Source organism: Elephas maximus, chromosome 18, assembly GCF_024166365.1.
Source record: "Elephas maximus indicus isolate mEleMax1 chromosome 18, mEleMax1 primary haplotype, whole genome shotgun sequence".
Lineage (NCBI taxonomy): Eukaryota > Metazoa > Chordata > Mammalia > Proboscidea > Elephantidae > Elephas > Elephas maximus.
Window position 1 is genome coordinate 53,931,688 of NC_064836.1, and position 18,400 is coordinate 53,950,087.

At 38.6% G+C, this 18,400-nt stretch overlaps 1 protein-coding gene across 1 annotated transcript in view; it reads right to left on the minus strand.

Annotated features, from left to right (window-relative positions):
* Positions 1–17,559, minus strand: part of GBE1 (1,4-alpha-glucan branching enzyme 1) — a 308,909-nt gene extending 291,350 nt beyond the window's left edge. Inside the window, exons 1-3 of the mRNA XM_049857862.1 lie at positions 17,457–17,559; positions 16,943–17,075; positions 16,442–16,843 (exon numbers count right to left, since the gene is read on the minus strand). Of these exons, the coding sequence (XP_049713819.1) occupies positions 16,442–16,843; positions 16,943–17,075; positions 17,457–17,559 (638 nt within the window). The remainder of the gene's footprint in view (positions 1–16,441; positions 16,844–16,942; positions 17,076–17,456) is intronic.
* Between the last annotated feature and the right edge of the window lie 841 nt (positions 17,560–18,400).

The window sequence follows — 18,400 nt, forward strand, 5'->3', positions numbered from 1 at the left end:
TTATTGGAGATGGTTTAAAATTACTCTAGCAGCTTCAGCTCTTACACAAGGAGGCAATTCTTACACAAGAACATTTTGCAACTGAATTATTTTTGAAAGTAAACTTTCACTTTAAAGTCACAAAAGCTGTGTACAAGGTCATGGGATATATTCGTTGTAAGTTTTACAATATATTTAATGTGTTTACTATTGTTTTCTTTGACTCATTCCAAATAAGAGCCTCACAGAATTTTTCCACATTTTTAAATACACAGTCCTTCTCCAAGAGAGAACTAATTTTAACAATGCAAGGCAATCCAAATGAATTTGCTTTATAATATATGGTCACCTTCTTAACTGAAAAGAATATTCATCTGTCCCACACTGAATTTGGTGCTTAAATATCTACTATAACTGTGTTTACTTATCTTCCACATTAGAACTCTCATCAGGTAGGAAGCCTAACTTACTCATCTTTATTCTGCTATCACATAGCACAATGCCCCTGACAAAGAAGATGCTGAAAATAGGTTTTTAAGTAAACAAATCAATGATATAACCTGTGACTCAGATGCCCTGCGTACCCTGGAACCCCACATGTGTGGGATAATTTGCTCTATGTGGTCACTTTCTATTTCTTAACCTCAAGGTCTATGATGAAGCAATGAAGAAGTAAGATGTAAGAAAAAGCAACTTTGATATTACTAACAATAAAACCCTTTTTATCTACAACAAGAGTTAGAAAACTCACTGTGACCAGCAAAAAAGCTGAAAAATCTTGTTAACTATATTAATATATATGGGTTACCAATTTCCAAAAATTTGGAATACATACTTATAACTTAAATATTTACTGAATAAAACTTAGCCCATTACTAACTCAGTTTTGAACTGAGACATAGAACCATGCTGTATCTTTGTTACTCAAAGTATAGTCTATGCAATGGCAGCATCTGCCTCACTTGAAAGCTTGTTAGAAATGCAGAATCTCAGGCCCCAATATGTGTATGCATTCATAAATTACAATAATAATTACAATGATGATGATGGTGATGATAATAATGCATTACGAGTCAAAAAAAAAACCAAACCCACTGCTGTCCAGTCGATTCCAACTCATAGCGACCCTACAGGACAGAGGAGAACTACCCCATACAGTTTCCAAGGAGCGCCTGGTGGATTACGAACTGCCGACCTCTTGGTTAGCAACCGTAGCACTTAACCACTACACCACCAGGGTTTCCGAGTAGAAGAGGTAAAAGTCACCTTTGGATGTTTAGTGCTTCAGACTCATCATCATGAGTTATCACTGAGGAATTAACAAATCCTTAAAAGTTCCACTTTACCTTTCCGTTTCAAAGGCAGGTAGATTTTTAGCTACATTATTCGTACATTTTGCCAAATAAGTGTATTAATAAAGGGCCAGCAAAAAAGAGGAAAACCCTCAACAAGATGGATTGACACAGCGGCTGCAACAACAGGCTCAAACACAACAACGATTGTAAGGACGGCGCAGGACCAGGCAGTGTTTCCTTCTGCTGTGCGTAGGGTCACTATGAGTCGGAACCGACTCAACGGCACCTGACAACAACAACAACAAGTGCATTAATAACTTTTATTTCTCAACATCTAACCAATTTCTCTTTGACAATTGGCATTTTCTAATTTCTAATATATTTATATAACAATGAACCCTGACAAACACCAAAGTAAATACTAAGATTGGAATAAACCAAAGGCTAATTTTAGTTAGGTAAAATGCAACTGATCTTAAAAAATATTTACATTAGCTTAATTAAGATTTAACAAATGTATTCCTACAAATGAAAGGACACAAAATTTTGAGACTTATCAGTTAAGTCAAGCAAACAAAATGAATGAAATTATTTCTCAAAAGCATATTTTTTTATAATGGAGAACTGCAGAAGGTATGATACTTTCAAATGAGAAGGTTGTAAGAGACATAAATAAGAAAAACTTTAAAAAGTCAGGGTATAATGATAAACTCAAATCTATATAAGTTTACATCAAGACCTGTTCGTAAGATAAATCAATAAAGCAATGTTATGACATTATAGAAAATTATGAAAGTTAAAAATTGGGGGGAAAAAAAAAAACTCCAACAGAGTACCTACTTGAGAATAAATTATTCTACATTTTGCAAATTATTTTTCCTCTATGCCTTAAAGTTTTGGTGTTGGCTTATGAGAAAAAGCAAAAGTTAAAATAAGATCATACAAACAAGAAATCTGACATATAACTAAGTTCCCACTGCTTTCGATACCTTACAATATATATAAAATTTGTTACAATTTTATATATCAGTGAGACTTAATTTATTTTGGGCCTGGTAGCTTCCCAGTACAAGTTTGTCACTTTATAATCTTAAAAAATAATCAAATATCCATAGACAGCAAAATAAACTTCAACTCAGACTTCATGCCTTATATAAAAATTCACTCAAAATGGATCACAGAATCCAATGTAAGGTTATAAAACTTTTAGAAGAAAACATAAGAAAAAATCTTCAGGCCCTAATATGAGCAAGAGCTCTTTGACATGAAAACAAAAGCATGATCCACAAAAGAAAAAAAATAAGTAAATAATGTGAATTTTATAAAAATGAAAAACTTGCTCTGGGAAAGATTCTGTTAAGAAGATGAAAAGATAAATAGATAACAGAAGAAAATATTTGCAAACCAAATATCTGACAAAGGACTTGTATATGGAATACATGAAAAACTCAACAGAAAATAAAAAATGTTACTAGAAAATAGGCAACAGAGATTTCATTAAAAAGGATAGATGGATGGATAGCACATTAAAAAAAACTATAAGCATAATTAGCTATGAGAAAATGCAAATTAAAACCACAATGAGATATGACCTCACACTTATAAAAGTAACAATGTCAAATGCTGGCCATAATATGGATAAATTGGATCTCTCATACTTGCTGGTGGGAATGCAAAATGGTAAAACACTGTAGAAAAGAGATTCTCCATTGTTTATAAAACTAAACATAGGTTTACCATATGACCCTGCATTCATACACCTGGTCATTTATCCAGGGAAATAAAAACTTATGTCCACAAAAAAAAGGTACATAAATATTATATCTTAGCTTTATTTTAATATTTGTAATATCTCAAAACGGGAAACAACCCAACACCCTTCAGCAGTGAATGGATAAACAAATTGTGGTATAACCATATGATGGAATACGTACTACTGAACGAAAAAAGGAGCAAACTACTGACACGTGCAACTTAGACAGGTCTCAAAGGCATTATGCTGAGTGAAAAAAGTCAATCACAAAAGATTACATATTACATATAATTTCATTTATATAATATTCTCAAAATGAAAAAAAATTACAGAGATGGAAAACAGATGAGGGACTGCCAAAGGTAGGGGTGGGGTGGAAGTAGTTCAGATATAAAAGAGTAGCAAGAGTAAGCTCCTTTGTGTTGATGGAACAGTTCTGTACCTTGATTATGGTGGTGGCTGCATGAATATATACCTGTGATAAAATTATAACATACTATGGTATGAAAGTATACAGAAATAAGTGCAGGTAAAAACTGGTGATATATGAATAAGGTTTGTACATTGTACCAATGTCGATTTTTGGTTTTGATGTTGCACTATAGTTATGCAAGATATTACCATGGGAGGAAGCTTGGTAAAGGGTACAGGGGCCTTCTCTGTACTATTTTTGCAACTTCCTGTGGGTCTATAATTTTTGAAAAAAAAAATTTTTAATCTACTTTAATACAATTTGCAATTTTCTAAGCAATCTCACCTATTATTTTTAAATGTCCTCTGACTTTTAATGTAGTCTGAACCCACTTCAACTAAACCTCAGTTTTGATAACACATTTCCACGTGTATGTGTTAGACTTGTGAGCAGAGGTTTACCTAATATTGCTTAGAGAGCACATAAGCAGTTTTCAATTAAAGGCATACCAGGAAAGTGAAGCAAGAGGAGAGCTGTTAGTTTCACTATACCCTCTATCACCAGCAAGCAGGACTCAAACAACCAAAATGGTACTGACAACTAAAATGGTCAAATGGATGGAAGATTCTCATGTGAAAAAAAAAAAAGGCAAACAAAAGTAGAAGGGCTTTTTGCTGAGAAAGAAAAACATAGAAATGACGAACATGAATTCATTTTGTGAACTTCCAGAATCCCAGAATAAGAACCAGTCCTCTAGAGAGAATTACAAAACAATTTAAAAACAATAGTAATTTCGACTAATGAATTGGTTACCGATGATCCCCAAACAGTAGCACAGAGTGATCAAAGGTAATAGACCCATAACCACTTATTGAAAAAAAAACTAATAGAACGTCAGACACATCATTAATCTTCTATTCTGACATCAAAGAAGTATCAAATTCTTCCACAAATTGTCCTTTAGTCCTACTGTCAGAGACAAAATACTAGACTCATCTACGATGATACTCCTACATATATAAGAAAGTCTATGGTCAGTATGTTCTGAAGAACCATAGTTATACATCTTAAGCTTTAAAAAGAAATGCACAGAACAATATAATGTTAAAGTCTCATAAGCTGTATTGGTTAGATAACAAAAGACAATTCATGTTTTCAAGGCTGAACATAAGTCAATGACACTTTTAATTTAGTTCTTTTCTTTCTGATTCCACAAATACTCTGCTCTCCAGATAACTTTAAGATAAAGCTGATCATTTTACATGAGCTCGAGACATGGAAAACTCATTAGTCATTGACAAACTGATTTCCTCGCAAAGCATTCTCATGTAGTTTTTTTGGTTTTGTTTTATTTGGTTTGTTCTTTTAAGAGTAAAATATCAATGAAATTAATAAGAGAAGAGAGGAGAGCTCCCAAAGTCACGGGGCCAGGGGGCTGAGGAAATCGGATCAGCTCCTCTTGGATCAGAGAGGCCAAAAGTTTCCATATATCTCCAAAAAAAAAAAAAAAAAGAAAGAATCCAGAAAAATACAGATCAAGTATAGCACAGTGAAGACCACATCCAGTGTGGGTGATATTCAGGAATGTGACTGTAGACTTCTCTCAGGAGGAATGGGAATGCCTGGGTTCTGCTCAGAAAGGTTGGTACACAGATGTGATGTTAGAGAACTACAACAACATGGCCTTTGCATCTTTAGCCAGATGCAGTCCTTGACATTGTCAAGGATTTCATTTTACTTGGATCTACAATCAACGCCCATGGAAGCAGCAGTTAAGAAATCAAAGGACATATTGCATTGGGCAAGTCTGCTACAAACGACTTCTTTAAAGTGTTAAAAAAACAAAGACATCACTTTAAAGACTAAGGTGCGTCTGACCCAGGCCATGGCATTTTCAATCACCTTATATGCATGTGAAAGCTAGACAGTGAATAAGGAAGACTGAAGAAGAATGGACACCTTTGAATTATGCTGTTAACAAAGAATATTGAATATGCCAGGGACTGCCAGAAGAACTAACAAGTCTGTCTTGGAAGAAATGTAGCCAGAGTGCTCCTTCAAGGCAAGGATGGGGAGACCTTCATCTCAGGTACTTTGGACATGTTTATCAGGAGGAACCAGTCGCTGGAGAAGGACATCATGCTTGGTAAAGGAGAGGGTCAGTGAAAAAGAGAAGATCTTCAGCGAGATGGTTTAACAAGGTGCCTACAACAATGGGCTAAAACATAACAATGATTGTGCAGATGGCACAGGACCAGGCAGTGTTACGTTCTGTTGTACACAGGATGGCTAAGAGTCAGAACCAACACGACACCTAACATGGCACCTAACAACAACACAGTCCCTTCCTTGGAGTCCGTGGTTGGCACAAACAGTTATGTGCTCAACTGCTAACCAAAAAATTGGCAATTTGAGTCTACTCAGAGGTACCTAGGAAGAAACTGTCAATTTACTTCTGAAAAATCCGCCACTGAGTACCCTATGGAGCACAGTTCTACACTGACACACGAGGTTGCCACGAGTTGGAATCAACTTGCCGGCAAGGGTTTAGCCTCTTCTTTAGATCAAGGGAAAGAGCCCTGAGAAGTTGTAATGAATAAGAAAAAAAGACATGTCTCAGGTGAGTATGCAATTGCAAGCCTTGATTATTCAGGTTCACTTTCTGCTAAGGGTGACCATAGGAACTTCCAGTCAAAAATTTGTAAATAGAAAAAACTAGATGGAGTTTAGGGAAAGTTAACATATGGCTGTCGTACTTAGATCTGCCCAGCAATCTTCTAAGTGTTAGAGCGAAGGCCACATGCTGAGGATACCTGTTGCCATCAAGACGATTCCAACTCACAACAACCCTATAGGACAGAGTAGAACTGCCCCACAGCATTTCCAAGGAGCACCTGATGGATTTGAAATGCCAACCTCTTATTTAGCAGCCGTAGCACTTAACCACTATGCAACCAGGGTTTAGTAGGATAGAAAAATAAAAAAAGGATGGGTCCACGATGAGGCCTGAACCACTCAGCTTTGACTTTTCCGTAAATTAGAAATAAAAAACCCAGTGCTGTCGAGTTGATTCCGACTCATAGCGGTCCAAACCTCTGTTTCTACCATTCACAGTTGGTGGGATTTTCTGTTAATGGAGCTCATCTTAGGTTTTCTGTTACATGCACCTAAGTGTATAACTGATTTATCATGTTTCCATAACACAGTACACATCTGTATTGTATGCTCATTCATAACTAAATATGAATTTTCGTTAGTTCCTTATCATTTATAAAAACGAAAAATTAGATTTATGATATCAAGTAACACGATTTCATTGTTAAGCAAATATTTATTGTCATTCTGTGAATATATGAAAAACTTCTAGTTTACCTATATAAGAAGTATGTTTATATGCTTAGTTTCTAATTGTTATATTTTGGATTATAAACCCAGTCAATACGCCCAGGAGATTGTGTCTCAATGTAATTCAATGTTCAATGGACTTAATAAAACACACATGAATATTCCATTCCTTTGCTGCATACATCTCACTGCAAAATCATATATACTGAAAATAACTGAAATAGTGAAATATCAAAAAAAGGACAAAAAAAAGTCAGAACGGTCTTTTAAAAAATCCTAAAGAGGACCTTTAAATTTTTCATATTCATATATTTAATATATACCTATCTATATATTATCTATAATATATATATGTTTATATGTTTGTACACATATACTTATTCATAGCAATGTTCAGACTCCACTGACATAATTCTTTCATTATCAAACTTTACAGCTGCGATTATGTTTTTTCTTCTTCCACATTAGTCTTATTTTCAAAGGTATTCCTACTATTAGAAAACTCGGTATGACCATTCTCTAAACATCCAGAGTTCAGGAGGAAGAAAACCCCTGCAGCTGTTTGATGCCCAGGAATATGAACACTTAGCAGTCAGATGAAAGACGAGAAAAAACAGAGAAAGAAGATCAAGAGAAGAGTGATTTTGAATTCCCGCAGGCTAGCGTTTACCTCTCCCGATGAAGGAAGCTCCGTGCTCATTACATCCTAGGGCTCATCTTGCCTTCAGCTTACAGTAAACGGGCAATTGCTTTATCATTTTCTCTCCAAATGAAGGATCAAAGTTGAAACTCATTCTTTTCCTTCTCTATTAGATTATGATTAAAATTATCACCTCTCTCACCTCATTCACCAAATCACTTTTGCTGGGAAAAGGGAGAAACCCCCTAAAATAAGGATGGCCCTAACCAGCAAAAGGAAGAGTTGGGGATAATTTCTGGTCATGGTATTTACCTGATGGCTGATTCCAGGATATAGCATTAAAGAAGCTAACCATAATAAAATCCTCTGAAAATAATAGTCCAGTAAACATCTAAGATAACTTGCTAACAATATTACCACCATAAAATAACTATTATTTATTTACCAAGCATCTTTATATATATTTCTAGTCTTTAAGACACTCCTACAAGGTGGGTCATATCCATGTTTTAAAGAGAAGGAACTGAGGTTCACAGAGGTTAATTAATTTGCCCACAGGCTCAAAACTATTTAATAAGTACATAAGCTAAAATTCAAGCCCATGTAGTTTTTTTCTACTTTGTAATATAATTCCTTAGCGGTATTCTTCTTTTTTTTTTATTTTTCCTATGAAGAATATAAATCATTTGAATCATTTAGAACATTAGAAATCAATCAAGTTGTATAATTTAATCACCGCAATGATATATATTAAACAATATTAAGTAAGCTGCAATGGAACTGTATCAATGACTGTAAATGTATAACATGTACTTAATGGAGAATTTCACCGTTTGTCAATGTACCAGGTTCCAATAGCCCTAAACACAAAGTCGAAGGGGGTTTCTGTTGGATATTAAACATAAAAGAATCCTGGACTCAAAACAGTGTGAACAAATACTGATGAGAGGTATCACCATAAGAATAGCTGTTCTTTAGTAAAAAAAGAAAAAATCAGTTTACGTTACAATGAAAGGTGCCTGGTAGATGCAATTCCCTCCAAAGAAAACACTTTCATGTTTTCCTTTAATACCTATAGATGTATAATAGAAAGTTAATGTGTGCTCTCAAATAACAGCAGCATGATCTACCCATCAGTCATAAAACCACAGTCCGTCTCACAGGGACTGTATTATCCTCTCACTGGCTAACTAGGTCCCAGCATGGTGGGAGCTGAACTGAGCCCTGTAAGAAGTACCACATACTCATTTCTCAGGAGGTGAAGCAGCGGGTGCCAGAGCCCAAACTAAGCAGAAAAGCTCCATTGTGTCATTTTAAGGCACTTTGAAAATGAGAAGAGGTCAGAGCCTCTTGATCATCACAGTAGAGAATTCAGGAGTGACTGGAGTTAAGACAGGAACCCTGGTGGTGCAGTAGTGAAGAGCGACAGCTGCTAACCAAAAGGTCGGCAGTTTGAATCCACCAGCCTCTACATGGAAACCCTATAGGGCAGTTCTACTCTGTCCTATGAGTCGGAATGGATTTAACAGCCACAGGTTTGGTTTTGGTTTGGAGTTAAGACAGACTTCAGTTGTAAAAATCAAATGAATCCACAGACTGATATATAGATGGTACAGAAGAGGAGGCCGAGCGCATCTCATAATCTTCAGATTCTTCCCTGCCTTCTAGAGTCACCGACACTGGAATTCCTTCAGAGTCCACAGCCAAGCCACACACTGAGAAAATGGTGGCCCATTCAGCTATAACATAAAAACTCTGTGCTGTGAGAATCAATTTTTGGTGTGGCTAATACAATAAATGCAAAAAATTTCCAATTTTAATTACATAACAATGTAAAAGCTATTTTTATTTCTAACAAAGTACAGTAAAACCTGCAAAAGCCAGAACCTGTGCAAGGTGGAAACCTGTCAGAAAGAAAAACTCAAAACTAAAACACGGCAGAATTCTTAGTAGTGGGTGCCAGTAAGTACCCTGTCAAAGGCAGAAAACTTGCAAGACTTGGAAAAACAAGGCAGTCTTGTGGAGTTCCAGCTCTCACAGGTTTCACTACACAGATCTTCACTGTAATTGTAATACTTAACAGACATGGGTCCACAAAAAATTCTTCCATTCTTGACCTTGTTGCTGTGGTTTGTTGCGGTCAAGTCAATTCCAACTCATGGCGACCCAATGTGTGCAGAGCAGAATTGCTTCATACGGTTTTCAAGGCTGAGACCTTCCAAAGCAGATGGCCAGGCCTGACTCCCGAGGTGCCTCTGGGTGGGTGCAAACCGCCAACCTTTCAGGTCAAGTGCTTAACCATTTAAGTCACCCAAGTACTCCAACTTGATCTGATCTCAAGATCTCCCAAAATTAATATTCCTTCAGAGATCAAACCCTCAGTGTCTGTGGAACATGGGAAAAAGTATCTAATTAATAGCTATTTTCTTGATGTACTATGATTATTTGTAGCCTTTTCCTTGAGCATATATGCCCTCTCTCCAGATTGTCACATGCGATCTCCTGATAATTACCCCTCTTTCTCTGTCCATCCATCCAACCAGTCTCAACATTTTCAGCTCAAGGTAAGTAGACATTAGACTCATTGGTATGACGAAAGGAAAAATAAACAGTCAAAATAAATTCATTAGGTATTTACTCATTGAAATATTATATTAAATGTTCACTATGAGCCAGGTACAGTTCTATAGACTGAGAATAAGACAATGAACAAATAATATAGAAACAGCACCCACCTAAGAGAACAAACTTGGAGACACGAAGAAAGGAGGAGAGAGCAGTAACTAAGGATAAGTCTTAAGTGGTAGGCTTGAGCAGTTGTTGATGAAGATTCCACACACTAAGATACGGTATAAAGGGACAAGCAGATTTAGGATGAAAACCTTAAGTTCAGTTTTATACATGTTGAGTTTTGTACTCATTTGTTGTTGTTGTTGATGTTTTTGTTATGTGCCATTGAGTCAATTCCGATTCATAGCAGCCCCAAGTAACAGAGTAGTACTGCCCCATAGGGCCTCCTAGGCTGTAATTTTTATGGGAGCAGATGGCCAGGTCTTTTATCCTGTAGTACATAAAAAAAAAAAAAAAAATTTATAAATATACCTGAGATCAGGAGATAGATCTGGGATGAAAACAGATGTGGGCAGCATCAGCATATAGATAGAACCCAGTGGATAAATGAGAATGACTAGGGAAAGTATATAAAGTAGAAATACGTACACAAGGGCCCAAGGAATAACCCTGAGAAACTCTTACATTAAATGGGCAGAAAGAGGCTGAGGAGAAACCAAGAGAGATGATGCAAGAAAAGCAAGGGTTTCAGTATCATGAGACCAAGGGAAGAAATGTCCTCAAGGAGTTAATAAGTGGTCCAGAAGGTCAAATGTGAAGAGATAAAAAGGAAGAACAAGACAGTCACAAAAAATCGCTTCTTGATAATTTAATGAATACTCTTTCCTCCCCTTTGTCTCTTTAGTTTAAGCAAAGAAAGATTAGTCCTATTTGAGGCACTTACTAGCCATGTGAATTGAAGCCAGTCACTCCACAAAGATTCAAAACAAAACAGCAAAAACAAAACCAAAGATGCCTACCTTGTGGTATTGTTATAAGGATTGTGGATATTATATTTGAAAGTACTACATAAACTTGAAGCAGAGGCTAAAGACTATAGTATAAGCCATATTTATATATGTCTTAGTTATCTAGTGCTGCTATAACAGAAATACAAGTGGATGGCTTTAACAAAGAGAAATTTATTCTCTCACAGCCTAGGAGGCCAAAAGTCCAAATTCAGGATGCCAGCTCTAGGAGCAGGCTTTCTCTCTCTGCCAGTTCTACAGGAAGGTCCTTGTCATCAATCTTCCCCAGTTAAGAAGCTTCTCAGTGCAGGGACCCTGGGTCCAGAGAACACACTACTCTCCTGGCTCTTGTTTCTTGGTGGTATAAGGTTCCCATGTCTCTCTAGTCACATCCCTCTTTTATATCTCAAAAGAGATTGGCTTAAAACACAATTTAACGTTGTAGATTGAGTCCTGCCTCCTTAACATAACTGCCACTACTTTCATCTCATTGAAGCATCATAGACCAACCAAAAAAACACATAGGAAAATTACATCAGATGACAAAATGGTGGATAATCACACAATACTAAGAATCATGGCCTAGCCAAATTGATAAACATATTTTTGGGGGACACAATTTAATCCACAACATTGTGGTTCTTAGGTTTGTTTTTTTTTTTTTAGTTTTTTTCTTTTTTCTTTTAATTGAACCAACATAAAAAAAAAATGAGATTTTCCTTTAAAACTTAAATACCTAGCATGTCTTTAAAAAGAAATCAGAAGATCCTGCAACAACGGGCCTATAATCCTACACAGTAACAGCCAGATGGAACCAAGTAGCATCTGCCCTTTATAGAAACTGTAGGTGAGATCTTGGTCACCACAGAATCAACCACCTCTATTTTTTCTCGAGACAAATGGGATACTTCTTGTTGTAGCCGAAAACTCCCTCAGTACGCATGCTACTATCAAGCATGAAAAGGCAAAGATAGCTTGAGAAGGTTGTACATTATCTTGAGAAAACTACTCTGCTAGGAAAAAAAAAGGTAACTTCTATGTGTAGAAATGGTAAAGCTTGTTTGTCTTAAAAGAATTCACTCAGCCTGCTTCCTTCATTTAAGTTACCTGTCTGGTCTCTGCAGTTAAATTACTACCCCTTCACTACAAAAGTGAGAATCGAGCTCTGGAAACTGAAAATTGCCCATGTAGAAAAATTTCATTTTTTGTTTTTAAGTAGGTACATTTTTCTTTATATTATTCAAAGTCAAAGGTAAAGAGCTATGGTCAGCAAACTAATATAGAAGAAATTCTTAACCAAAGAATTTTAAATTTCTTGAAAAAAATAGTAACAATAAGAAGGATGGTGGGCTGAGCTTAGCTAAGAGGCTATGAAACCTTTTATAAGTATTTGTGAGAGCTGGGTAAATGTGTGAGTGGGAAAGTGTGTGGGTATATACACACTACAACAAAAAGGCAGCATGTTAAACCAACAGACTGTCAGTACTTTTTCCATATCTTAAAAAGTTATAGGTAGTTGTATGATAAATTTTCATTTAACAACCTTTGTCCACAGAGATTTTTTCAGGAGCTGCCTTGCTAGCAGTTTCTATAAGACGTCAACCAAAATAAAAAAGCAAACTCGTTGGCATTGAGTTGATTCCAACTCATATCAACCCTATAGGACAGAGTAGAACTGCCCCATGGGGTTTCCAAGGAGTGACTGGTGGATTTGAACTGCTGGTTAGCAGCCAAGCTCTCAACCATGGTGCCACCAGAGCTCCAGAAGATCCCTAGAAATGACTTTATTATTGTTATGTGCAATTAAAGCCCATAATTTTTTTTTCTCCCCCTCCATTTTAGCATTCCTTTTTTATTTTACTAATATCCTGGTCATAAATTGGTTTCGATAATTTCAGTGATTTCAACGTGCCACTTACAAAACAGCTCGTTTTCCTTTTTTTTTTTTTTCTTTCCTTTTGATAGCGTGCTTTTCATCTCTAGAAAGAATATCTAGAAATTTATTTTCTAAAAACATTACCTGTCTTGCCTTTCTGGGCTAAGTACATGAAGTACCTAAGCTTTGGTGCTTTTTATCGCTATCTAATTGTGCATAAACTTAGGAACAATGTACCCTTAATTTCATAAATAATTACAATTTTGCAACATTATAAACTATTTCTTGAAAAATATAAATCCCTGACTGGCATACAACATAATGTGCAATACCTATTGATTAACTGTAAACCTAGAGAACAAAAACGAGATCACATATTTGTATAAGACTTCGTATTATTGCAACTATCTTGTGTTAGTGTTGCCAGGTGAAAACCCCAGGTTTTGCTTGGGGTGACTTGTTACAGCCAATCAACAAGAGGCTGAGGTGGGAGATCAGAAAGACACTTTTACTTCATTGTACAAGGAAAGGAGCAATCTGGGTGTTGCTTCCAACACCGCTTGCAGGCAGCTTGGGGAGATGGGCTTTCACAGAGAACAGACAAGGAAATGTAAATTCATCATGAATATTTAGGACTGACCTCCTATGCATCAATGGCCCTTTCTATGATTATCTTGTCAAGGGCAATTTCAGAAGAATGTACAGCTTATTCTGCTCAGTGTAGGAGGGTACGCCAGAGTAGGTGCTTCTTAGAAGGGGTGGGCTCTGAGACTGCCTGCCTTATTAGGGCTGCTCACAAATGTTCAGTTCTCTGCTCCACACACTCAGAATTGACTCAGAAGTCACATTGACTCGGATTGGTTAATATAATGTCTACAGAAGTGACTCACTGCTAGGCAAAAGCTGTAAGAAACAGTGCATTGTTCAACATGTTTTCTATTCTCTGTAGTTACCATTGTAGAAACACATTCAATATGAAGCCTTCATCAGCCTAGATGTGACTACCATGAACGGAGTCCCATGACTGACTCATCTTGCATGTGTAATATGGGAGAATTCAATGTTATGTTTTAAAACACTTGTATTTTTGAATTATGATCTATCTCAGCAGCTAATTGCAGAGTAAACAGCAGGTGAAAGAAGTGGGAGAGCTCAGTGGAAGATCCCATCTTAGGAGGTAACCAACGAGACAACATGAAGGCCTTCAAATACACTAATACCTCAATTTTTATTTTATGGTACAGCATAACTTACTAATCCTCTAAACTTGATTCAAAAATCTCGAAGTTATAGAAAATGTAAACCAAAACAACAAAAATATGCAACAGAATAACAAAAGTATGCAACAGAATTTCAAATAAAGAGAAGTTGCCTAAGGAAGAATGAGACCGTCCATTTATGAGAAGAAATTGCCCCCTCCCATCGCCATTCTTACATATTGTTGTTTATACCTCAAATTTTCTTCTCTCCTTATTAAGTATATTTTGCACCTAAAAGACTGACTGGGATATGTATTTGTGTTAGGTCAAAGACACACTGCCCAAGTGGATTAGTAGAAATAAACAGAAAATAGGATAAGTAACCAAACCACACTTGAGACGGAAGAATTTTTTTATTCTTCAAGTGGTAACAGTAGAAGTTACTGCTGCCAAATGCCCAATTACTACTTGATATGCCTAAATGGAACATGTGTGCTGGAAAATGGCAATTACTCAGAACCAAGGCCAGAAGGAGAATCCAGGTCAGAGCGAGGCTCCAGGGCCCATTTGACCAGCCTTTTCACCAAGAACACTGGATTTCTCACACGTCTTTATCCTGGCCTTTGTCCCTCTCATTAGTTTTGACAAAGCATAAGAGAAGATTATAATTGCTTCAATCTCAATGGAGTTGGAAGTGAAGCAGATGAAAGATACATTTTAACAAGGGATGTCTGTCTAATTGTGATCATTTTTTTCATGGTAGAAGGAAGCCTAGATAAAACATTTTCATTTCAGAACTCTTCATTTAGAAATGTCTTTGTCTTAAGCACAAAAGGAAATGTGTCACCACTACAAGCACATAAAAAAAAAAAAAAAAAAACTTTCAAAATGTCACCAACTTTAATTGCCATATTTGGGTCCATTATTTTTCTTTTTAATATTTCTAAGTTAAATCCAATCTTGAACTATGAAGACTAGGCACTAAGTTTCTCTTAAAGTATAGACAATATTGCAAATTCTGAAAGCAATTTTGCAAGGTTGCTCCATAAATGGTTTAAATAATAGTACCATCATTTGATTAACTGAACATCTCAAGATCGCTACTTTGAGCAAAGAGTATTCATTAGGACATAAAAGCTCTGCCATAAGGTGTTGTGGTCATTGTTATGTCCCCTACAATCCCTAGGACAATGTTTTTGCTCTTATGGGTTCTTTAATAAACATTTGCTGAATTGGAAAACAGCTATTAAGTGACTATGTCTGGACAAGACCCTAAGTTTAGGGGAAAAAAAAACACTCCAACCCAGGCTTTTTTTCATTCTCCCCAATGCTTCTCCTTGTCAGTATAACTACCTAGACGTGTCCCAGCACTTAAATGCTTATGTATATTCAGTTGTCCCAGTAGTATACATTCTGAAGTGACTCTGCTAAAATGTCAGAAACTGCTAAATCACAATGCACTTACTTCACAAATGTAACCGCTATAACTAGTATAATTATTTTGTAAACTGTACCTTTTTAGTCTGCCTAATGTAATTTTTTTTAATGTAATTATCATCACAGCAACTAAACTGTGGTAAATCAATTTACAACAGTGTTGTAGGAGATAAGCTAAAACACCCTAAATCCGTCTCCGGAAGTTTAGCTTTCCTCACGTATCTTCCTCTTCAACAAGAAAGTTAAACAAGTCCGAACGTTGCTGTACGTTTACTCATCGATGTTGGGTCCAAGGAGAAAAAAAAAAAAAAAAGCAGAGACAGACCAAGATAGGCTTAATCTTCCCTGAGAGGGGGATATTAACAAGAACAAAAGCTAGGGTATATAGTGCCTGTCTGGAAGAATCCTGTTAGATATAAAATCGCAATATTTGCTATGAAATAACCCAGAAAATTTTAATTGTACAATTACACAAATCGGGTGTTATTCACACACTAATTCCCAGGAGCGCTCTGGTCATGGAAATATCATAGAACCTGCAGTGGCGCTGCCTCAATCCCCAGCAGGACCAGAAGAAACGAGCGCTGGGAGCCAAAGCACGTACCCAATGGCGCAAAACGAACGGAGGGGAAAGGGAAGGAAGAAAGAAGTTTAAAGGAACTCAGCGCTGCAGCGCTGCTCCGGGCGCCTAAACTGTCAACCCACAACTCAGGAAGTCACACGACCCAGTTACCCAAGTCGCCCCAGCGCCCCGCCCACCAACGCGCCCCGCCCATCAAGGCTCTCCCCGCCCGGGCGGGGGCGGGGCCGGCGCGTTCAGCGAGACCGAGGGCGGGGTCGACGCGCCGGGGCCGAGGGGCCGCCCAGGCCTGGAGCCTGCGCCGGCTGCCCCGCGGTGATGGGGACCGTGGCGTGGTCGGCTGGTACCTGCGCTGGAAGTCCGGGGCGAAGGGCTTCAGGTACGGGTCGATCTCCAGGAGCCGAGCCAGCTCGGGCACGTCCGCCAGGGCAGCAGCCAGCGCCGCCTCGGAGCTGTCGGTAGCAGCCATCTTCCGCCGCAGCCCGAGTAGCCGAGGCCCGAGAGGGTCGAGCGGGGCCCGCGCGGGAGCGTGAGCCGCAAAGGCAGGGAGAAGGCGAGGGCGGAGCCGGAGGTCGCTGGCGAGCCGATGCGAGCCCAGGCGGCCCGGGCCCTTTATAGCCGACGCGAGCGGCCGCCCGGCCCCTACTCCCCCCGCCGGTGGGGAGGAGCAGGACCCGGAGTGTTCCCGGCACGCACGTCCCAAGCGAGGAGGAGGCGCCTGGCCCCGCCGCCCACTCACGAGGTCGCACCTGGAGGCCACCGGGACCTGGGGTTCCCTCCCCGAGCCTGTCCCCCGCAGGGCTGAGGCCACCCTGGAGGCGGCCTCGCTCAGCCTTGCCCTCCCTTACCCTGGCCGGCCCTCGGAGCCGGAGTACACCCCCAGTTTTTCCTGCTTTAAGCAACGTCCATTGGCGGCATCCCCTTCAAACGGATATGTGATTCTCTTGAAAGGGCCCTTCCTCTCAGGCTTCTGAGAATTTTCTTGTTGAAGAAGTGTGTCAGATATCAAGTAAATTCACAGCGAGGGAAACTAATGCGGATGTAATAATACCGTTGAAAATATTAATGTCACTAACTAGGCTCTGTTAGGTTTGCCATATCTCTTGAATTTAATCAAGAGAAACGGGATTCTGGAATCGTCCAAAGGATACGCTGGTATTCTTCCCAGGGATACCAGTGGCTGAGAATTTAAACCATGGCAAGAAGTTGTCCCATCTTCCATACCGAAAAAAAAAAGGCATTCTCTGTTTATTCTCTGTTTTTAATCCTTATATTAGGTTTTTCAATGATTAAGCTATCCTTGATGAGACAAATGGTATAGCAGAGAGCATTATTAAATTGGAATTCCACTTTGAGACTTACTAACAAGTGGTAGAGCAAGAAATCTCTGGGCCTCTGGTTCTTCTTGACTTGGAATCGGGCAATCTATATAATCTTCCCTCACTTGGGGCTGTGTTCTTTTCATTCCCGCTAACTGACTGGCTTCCAGGTCAGCGATTCTTTTATATTAAGCGTACAGAATTCGACACCGAAAGAAATGTACCCACCAACACAGGAGGTGCTATGCATATTTGCACGTGGAAACTACCCGTTTCTGTCCAGTTGATTTCCACTTACAGCGACCCTACAGTACAGAGTAGACCTGCCCAGTAGGGTTTCCAAGAAGTGGCTGGTAGATTCGAACTGGCGACGTTTTGGTTAGCAGCAGAGCTCTTAACCACTGCACACCAAGGCTCCGGCACCTGGGAACTCACCCAGTGCTGTTGACTGGAGAGGTGCGAATACCTGTCTCGGTTAAGATCTGGGAATCGAGAATCCTAGGAGCCATGGGGAAACCCTGGTGGCGTAGTGGTTAAGTGCTACCGCTGCTAACCAAAGGGTCGGCAGTTCGAATCTGCCAGGCACTCCTTGGAAACTCGGTGGGGCAGTTCTACTCTGCCCTATAGGGTTGCTGTGAGTCCGAATCAACTCGACGGTACTGGATTTTTAGGAGCTTTTTTATAGAGGAGGAAGAGCATTGATCAGCCTTGGGGACTTGAATTTTAAAGCATATTCCAAGCAGAAGTCTTTTGAAGCGGTTAATAAAAACATGATGAAAGTTATCTAGTGACAGAACTTTTGTCTGACCTCCACCTCATAGGCATTAGCCCTGGACTGTTAATCTTGATTCTCCTTTCCCCTTGTGAAGTTAGAGGAGGTCACACGCCTTCACGACACCATTTTTACCATTACGCTAATTGAAGGAAACCAGTTACAAAAGACCACATATTATATGATTCCACTTATATGTAAAGTCCAGAAAAGTT